The sequence below is a fragment of the Rhincodon typus genome, chromosome 3, assembly GCF_021869965.1.
Source record: "Rhincodon typus isolate 14 chromosome 3, sRhiTyp1.1, whole genome shotgun sequence".
Lineage (NCBI taxonomy): Eukaryota > Metazoa > Chordata > Chondrichthyes > Orectolobiformes > Rhincodontidae > Rhincodon > Rhincodon typus.
Genome location: NC_063334.1, coordinates 36,499,471 through 36,507,666, shown reverse-complemented (window position 1 = coordinate 36,507,666; position 8,196 = coordinate 36,499,471). Strand labels below are relative to the sequence as shown.

The following is an 8,196-nucleotide window of genomic DNA, read 5'->3' as shown; positions in this document are numbered from 1 at the left end:
CACTCCCTTTTTGAGCAACTCATGGCATTTGTTTTGTTATGTGCTGCCCTGCTTAAAAATAAAGTCATTCTCTGACAGGCATAGAAGCCAAAGGTACTGTCCAGTCCAGATCAAGTAAGTCAAAGTTTTGCATTTGGGTGATCTCAGCCAGCTGTTGTAGGAGGGAAAACAATTAGATTTCCCTGAACTGTTCACGTGTTCAGCAATTCAAGTGGAAATGTGTATGTGTCAGGTAGGACTCATTTGACTGTGACGCTTTGCAGAATCTAATTACCTATCGAACCCCACTGTCCAGGTGCCAACATAAAGAATGGCCAACATCTAGCAGACCTTCTGGTTCTCACACAGAGTCATGCCCTCATGGTGATTGCAGAGGAGGGGAAAAAGTCTGCAGAGCAATTTGTGAAAACCAAGTAGACTAGCTTACATTTGTATTTCAGATAAGAAACATTCAATGTGGATAAAATAAAAATATTATAATGGCTGGAACCAGTATTGTCATCCATTTATTTCAGTAACAGTGATTTTTAACTGTCTGTATTTTTAGCTGTTGCATGTTCATTTTCTTCCTTAATCGATATTATTTCACAATTTTAAAATTACCTGATGCTCTCATCAATTTGCAGAAAGATACTAAACAATTACAATAAAAAGGCAGTCATTACAATAATGAGAGCTACAAGAAGGATAGCATCCACAATATGTTTTCTGATATAGTCTGAAACATTAAAGGATACATTTTTAATAAATAATACATTTTATCATGACATCATTCATAATATAGGAGGATCGGCCAGGGCCTATTGGCATTCTAATACAGAACAGTGAAAAGTGATTTATGGTTTTACACATAAGAGGTCACAGAATCATTATTTTGCTAACAGCTAATAAATTCATGGTATAAAAGACAAAGATTTCAAGGGAACAGTTTTTCATTATTCATTCTCATGCTATGTTTGATTATCTGTATGTTCTGGTGTGACAGATGGCCCTGGTGTTATGTACACTGAATCTTAACACCGATGAATTTCACTGGTTTGAAATAAGACACTAGATTTACTCTGCAGCCATCAGTGGCTGTAAAAACAATCCTGCAGTTCCCAGTATACAAACTAAAACAAATATCCACAGGAATATTCGGTCAATTACCATTGCCACATATTTCCAATCATCTTCCACCTGCAAAACATGAACAGAGCACAGTAATGTTAACCCACTTATTAGAAATATGCTTAATTAATAGCCAAACCCACCCCTCCATGAAACCCTATTTTAAAAATAAAAGATACCAAGCAGAAAAGTTATTTCAGAAGAAATATGAAACAAAAGGAGCAAAATTCAAAGTGAGCATTTTTATGTAGTTTTATTATTGATGATAACCGGATTTTCCTGAATATTTATGTCCATTGACTTACCCTGCAACATTCTCCAAGATATGGTATAATCTTGATGCTGACACATGGCATTAAATAAGCAAATTAGTAAACCGAAATCACAAAGTATTTTAAGGTATACTCATGGTTGTAATATTGAGAAATTTAGCCACACCCCACAAACAACTATGAGATGAATGGCCAGAATTTTTTATGGGGTGATTAAGAGAGAAATATTGGCTTGGACACCAGGAGAATTCCCTTGATTTTCACTGAATAGGATATTTACCACCTAAAAGGGTCGATGTAGCATAAGGTTGACATTGCCTCTGAAAGATGGTACTGTTAAGGGTGCATAACTCTCTCAGTACAGTACAGAGAGTATCAGCCACTATTTATCTCTCCAATACTACTACCAACAACATACTATTTCTGTTCATTTAGCAAATACACAGGAACCTAGGAACAGATTGAGACAATTTAACCTAATGACATATTCCCCCATTCAAAAAGTTTGTGGTTGATCTGTGAACTAATTCCATTAACCTGCCTTTGACCAATTCTTATGAGTCTCCAGAACGTCACCTGAATTTCTGGATTAGTAGTATAGTGAAAATACCACTAGTGTCCCTATCACTATATAGGAACACAGAGAACATGGTTGATCTGTCGCTTAACTCCATAAACCTGCCTTTGACGCATATTTCTTAATACTTTTGCTTAACAAAAAAAATCTCAGATTTAAAACTAACAACAATCTAGCATCAACTGCGATTTGTGGAAGAGAATTCCAAACCTCTACCACTCTTTGTGTGTAGAAATGCTTCCTAATATTTTCTTTCATGCTCTGGGCTTAAGTTTTAGACTATGCCCACTAGTTCTAGAATCCCTAACCAGTGGAAATAGTTTACCTTTATCTATCTCACCTTTCTTTGTTAATATCTTGAAGACCAATCAGATCACCCTGTTAACCTTGTTAATTCTAGAGAAAACAGGCCTAATTTATGTAATCTCTCCTCATAACGTAATCCCTGAAGTCCAGGCATTATTCATGTAAACCTACGCTGTACTCCCTCCTAGAGAAACTGGAAAAGAAACAGTAGGATTAAGACTGAAAGACCACCCTTTTAACCTTACTTAGCAAATCAAGACAATGTTAGAGTTTAAAGTTTTAAGGTTGGCTTTCCGCACTGTAGCTCAGACTGTAAACAGAATCAAGCTAATGATTTGCCTTGAAACAAAATGTGTAGCAGAGCTCCAGTGCTACCTTTAAATGATTATGTGTGTAATTGCACCGTAAACGTTTTAGAAATGGGATTTAATCTGTTCAGTGGATTCAAGAGCCCCATCAATCCCTCCGTGCTGACTCTGAAACACTTCTTTTTCAGTTCCTTGCTGTAAAGTTGTTGCTTTTAAGTTGTTTCTTGCAAATTGATCTGTTTGCATAGCTCTGACCGAAACAGATTCAATTGATTGGTTTTTCTATCTTTTGCTTGATCAGTCTGTCATCATGCCATTATTGCATTCAACTTCAAAATGCAAATCTACTGAATCAAATAAACAAGTTCATCTCTCTATTCAGACCAATGTTCATAAAGAATTAATAGTAAATTCCTATGAACTGTTGAGAATCAGATAAATCTTGAGGTTAAGATTAAATACATAAGAAAGAAAACGAAACTTCCCCACATTTTCTTTTCTATTTTAAATCCAAGTATTCTACAGTATTACCATTATCTGACTAAAAATATGCGCACAAGTTCCCTTGCTTCTGCAGATTTTATATTGCCTTGTCCTGAAAAATGTTGGCCTTGACTCAGTGGCATATTCCCACTTTAGAAAGTAGGTGCTTGGATTCAATGTTCACTCCACCACCTTATGTGCATAATTCAAGCTGGCACGTCAATGCCGTGTTGCAATTTACAAAGTACCTTAAACATTGATTGAGAGGCTTTATACCCTGTTTATGGGATCTTAACCCCTGTATGCTGTGTAAGGTGGACACAACAATCCCAATAGCACTAGTTGAAGTCGAGCAATAGGGATGCCCCACCATTATTTATCCCTCAACAAATATCATTTTTCTGATCATTCACTCCATCTGAGAGATGTTGCAATGCATAAATTGCTGCTGCATTTCCCTACTTTAAAACAGTGATTACACTTCAAAAGTGATTGATTGTCCATAAGGTACTTCAGAATCTTCTAAAATCATGTAAGGCACTACCCAAATATACGTTCTTTCCTTAAAATGTACAGCAAATATGTAAATATGATCAAAGTGAAATGTACAAACATTTGTACAAGAAACAAGAGTCGGCCTCTTGGCTCTTTGAGCTTGTTCTGCCATTCAATAAGATCATGGCTGTCTGATTTCAACCTCATCTCTACATTACTACATAATCCTACTAATCTTTCATCCCCTCAGTTATCAAGAATCTAAATTCATCTAAATATGGTTAGAATTAGTCCCAATAATGGGCCAACATATGTATATAACTAGAATGTTGCTTTTCTTGGTGATTTTAAAGAAATAAGTCGACCTTACCATATTTGCGAAAAGAGCAAGCTCAACTACATTAACTCTACAGGTACTGGGCTTCTTCTATTTAATCAGTACACTGTAAGAACAGGACATTGACATTAGCACTTATAAAAGCAAACAAAAATGACCTGATTTGGTGATGAGGTTTTCCAAGAATTTAAATAAATGGATATATTACCTGCAAATCATAAAAGTATAAAGTAAATATGCATTAAAAAAGACATAAAGGTATAAATACAGAGGAGCACTGAAGATATTTGGAAATGGAGTTAAGTTCTCAGTGCTTGTATGAAATATGTCTCAGAAGTAAAACAGCACTAGACTATGGGTACTTATGTGGATTTTAATTTGATTTTTGGGCTTGGCACAGATTGCAACTGACCAATATCGTATTTCTACTATCCATGAAGAATACTAAAGTTACTTACTGCTTGGTAGCATGAATGTAATACATACTACTGAGTTTTGTTTTTCAAATGGAAGTGCATTCTTTCTGCCACTGATTGAATTTTGCATGGGGAGAAATCGTAGGAACTTCCTTTTGGAATAACATAGAATAGGGATGTTACTGGCACTTCCTATTGGAATAACATAAACTGGGGATTTTGGGAACCAGACATGGTCTGTGCTATTGACTTTCCAGCCTGGGTATAGGCACTGAAAAGTGCAAAAGTAAGATTCACAGGATGATACCAGAACTTAGAGGTAGTAACTGTCAAGAAAGATTTAATAGGCCAAATTTTTTTAACCTTAGGGAAGAAAAGGTTTATTGTAACCTGATAGAGCATCTAAAACATTATGAAAGGGTTTGTCAGAGAAAACGTGAGGGGAAACCAAAACTAGCTGTCAATAATATAATTATGCATTATTGAATTCAGTAGGAAATGCAGGAGAAACCTCTTTATCCAGTAAGGGTTAAGAATAGGAACATGATACCGCAAGTAATTGAGACAAATAGCATAGATTAATTTAAGGATGAACCAATTGGGCCAAATGTCTGATTTTTCTGCTGCTAATTAATTCCACGTCCACTAATTTGTACAAAAGAAACAAAGCAGTGTGGCTGTTGAAGCAACACTATTTATTGCTTATTACTTGACCATCCAGCCGACAAATAATTCCAATGTCTACTTACCTCTCTGGCAGCATTTTGGCTCCTTGTGTTTTCTGCAATGTACCTGACATTCTCTATAGCCTGTCGGATTTCAGGAGAAAGGAGTGAGACACCTAACAGAGTCTCTAGTGACTGTGGGCTGATGTGTCTGGAAAAGTTATAGGAAGCATCATCACTGGGCTGTTTGCAGTGCTGGCAGGGGAATTTTGACTGGTCTTTGTTAATCTTGAAGTCACCATGTTCCATATAGCTGGTGCAATTTGTTTGGGGGCACTTAGCTTTCTTTTGTCTGCTCCTAGAGTTTTCAGCTTGCTTTTCATCTAAAGGCCTTCTCATCAACATCACTCTGGGTAAGAAGTGCAGGAAGACTCTCCGCACCCACCCTGGCATGATGTGAGTAGTTGGAGTTCGATAGTGGACATTTAGAACAAATACAGTTATAACAATAGACAGAGTGACAAAGATCATTGTAAATAATAGGTATTCACCAATCAGAGGAATCACCAGTGAGGTAGAAGGGATGGTTTCAGTGATAACCAACAAAAATACTGTCAAGGAGAGGAGGACAGATATACACAAAGTGACTTTCTCGCCACAGTCAGAAGGTAGGTAAAAAACTAGCACGGTCAGAAAGGATATCAATAGGCAAGGAATGATCAGGTTGATTGTGTAGAACAAGGGCAGTCTTCGTATGTAGAATGAGTAAGTGATGTCCACATAAATTGATTCACAACAATTATACTTAATGTCATGTTTATATCCAGGAGCATCAATGATCTCCCATTCGCCACTCTCCCAAAAATCTTTCAAGTTTACTTTGGACCCAATGATGGCAAGGTCAATTTTGGCTTTGTCATAGGTCCAGGATCCAAATTTCATCGAACAGTTCTGATAGTCAAAAGGAAAATAGGTGATGTCCATTGGACAGGAGCTTTTAAAAATGGCAGGAGGCATCCAAGTAATAGTTCCATCATATTTGAGTAATGCTTTTGTTTTGTCCTCAACTTGGAAATCTCCCACAGCACTGCAAAGGAGAAGGGTCCAAAAGTGGTTAATGCATCAATAAAATATCTGGAGAAATAGATTAAAGCATTGAGTCTGCTTTACTAGTCATGTGAAACTCACTTGTTGTACAGCACAATGTCTGGTTTCCATATGTGGTCAGAAGGTACTCTGATAGATTCAATCCCATCATAGTCAACTGGGTTCCATCGCAGTTTGTAATCATTCCAGATCTGTTGAAAATAACAAGATGAATTGGAAATATTACATTCATTATAAAGAAAGTTGTTTGCTCAACAACAACGTATTTTTGAGGCTTGACTTACTATTAGCTTATTGGAATACTTAAATGCTGGATTTATAGTCACCAACCCATAAAGAGACCTTTCATCAAAACTGTCATCAGTTCAAAAGATTAACTTTCTCAGAGATGCTGCCATATTTGTAAGGTAATTCCAGTGCTTTCTGGTTTTTATTATTTCAGGTTTACAGGACCTGCAGTATTTTGCCTTGGTAGTAAAACATTCTGGCTATCTGAATGCTAAGATTTGAGCGCAGAAGGAGGCTATTTAGCCTATTGTGGATATAACCGCTCTTTGATTGGTCACCAGAAATAGTGCTAGTGCGACTCCCCTGCTCTTTCTCCACTACTGGGCATGTTTTAACACTGAAACATGCTTACCCCCGATGATGCAAATTCAACGAGCTGAATGGCGTACTCTATACGCATCTGCTGTCACTTTGAAACAGTCAAGTCATAAAGAGTGCAATGTCCCAGTGAAACACAGCGGGTGAGACACAGGTGAGACTTTAGCTAACACAGAGTTTAAGTCAGGCCGAAAGAACTAGGTTTTCTGTTGCAACTGTTTTAGGTACAAAGCAACTGTTTTAGGTGCAAATTGTAAAGTGTTATCTGTCGTTCTGTGTGATCAAAATGGGCTGCGATGAATTAAGGGCTAGGGATTCTACCTCCCAGAGGGTGGAGGTAAATGAATAGCTAAGACTGATGTGGTTCACTTTACTGAGAAACTAGTTTAGATGAACGTACATGTGCCCTCGACAGATGTTGCAGGATGTTGTATTTGCATATCACGGGTAACATCGCTTATGTATAGTGCACCACTTACATGTCGCAGCCAAAGATTAGTTTCCATGATCTGGTTGACCTCGTCCTACCAAAAAGGGATGCAAACAAAGTGGATTACACTTTAGAACAACAGAACTGTCCATAACGCACGCGTGCCATTAAGTTCTGATACAAAGCTCACTCCTAGCCTCTATCCCTTACCACTTTGACCAGCTGTGAGATGGAGATCTCGAACTGTACAGTCACCGGGTCAGACACATTCTCAACCGGCCTGATGTACTGGTTATATCGGCGGAAAATCTTCCGGAACAGCCTATCCTCCGCTTTGGAGGAAGAGCAACCTTAACATACACACATATACAGAAACAGAAACATTACAAGTAGTGCAGAATATAAATTGCAACACATCCTCCTTAAATCTGCAAACAATATCAACATTTTATGCAATAATCTCTTTTTCTACTTTTGATCAATCTGCAAGCTATATTTTTTATTGTGCCCTTACCCTGCATAAATAAAGGCAAAACAATGAGGATTAATGGATGCGGTTTCCCAACAGTTGTCATCTGTGCGGAAACGACTGTATATGATGGTAGTCAAGAATCGCTCAGGGTAGTTCTGTTCGGAAGAGACCTTCACACGGACTTTCCAACTGCATGCAGCCAGGGCACAAGCTCCAGGCTGCGCTCCCTCCTTCAGGTTTGAGTCCAGCATTGGGCTCCTCGCCTTCTGTCAGTCACCCTCAAGCTACCCCGCCCGCGCTCCGCCCCCTGCTCTCCCAGCGTTAGTGCAGTACAAGCTACAGGGCTGAAAGATACGCCCCAGGGAAAGTACTCCATATACACACACACACACTCTGCCAGGATTGGATTACTCTTAAATTTCCAAGAAGAATTGCTGAACTCACTCCGTATATTTCAGAATTTCCTGCAATCTGGAAGTTGGTAGACCCTGAAAAATTCCCATTCCATCAATATCAATTGCATTCGAAAACTTGGCCACTCAGGTAGCAAGTGTGGCTGGAGGTGCTAAGTAACCTACAGGGCCCAGCACGGTGGAGCACCACCACTGAGCA

At 38.3% G+C, this 8,196-nt stretch overlaps 1 protein-coding gene across 2 annotated transcripts; it reads right to left on the bottom strand.

The window, feature by feature from the left end:
- Positions 1 to 800: 800 nt before the first annotated feature.
- Positions 801 to 7,796, bottom strand: chrna6 (cholinergic receptor, nicotinic, alpha 6). 2 transcript variants are annotated; one of them, XM_048594533.1, is made up of 7 exons: positions 7,627 to 7,796; positions 7,323 to 7,462; positions 7,162 to 7,206; positions 6,158 to 6,267; positions 5,223 to 6,056; positions 5,054 to 5,126; positions 801 to 1,179 (listed from the first exon to the last, which is right to left on the bottom strand). In XM_048594533.1, the coding sequence occupies exons 1-7, from the start codon at positions 7,685 to 7,687 to the stop codon at positions 1,057 to 1,059; spliced, it is 1,386 nt and encodes a 461-aa protein (XP_048450490.1). In that variant the 5' UTR covers positions 7,688 to 7,796; the 3' UTR covers positions 801 to 1,056. The 2 variants fall into 2 exon arrangements, with proteins under 2 accessions (XP_048450490.1, XP_020370128.2); XM_020514539.2 differs by having other exon boundaries at positions 5,054 to 6,056.
- Positions 7,797 to 8,196: the final 400 nt, after the last annotated feature.

Bases quoted from the DNA above. Each gene is read 5' to 3' on its own strand.
- chrna6 (XM_020514539.2), bottom strand. From the start codon at position 7,687: ATGACAACTGTTGGGAAACCGCATCCATTAATCCTCATTGTTTTGCCT. The intron at 7,463-7,626 runs GTAAGGGCACAA...GTGTATGTTAAG, and splicing joins TTTGCCTTTATTTATGCAGG to GTTGCTCTTCCTCCAAAGCG. The intron at 6,268-7,161 runs GTAAGTGGTGCA...TATTTTCAACAG, and splicing joins CTAATCTTTGGCTGCGACAT to ATCTGGAATGATTACAAACT.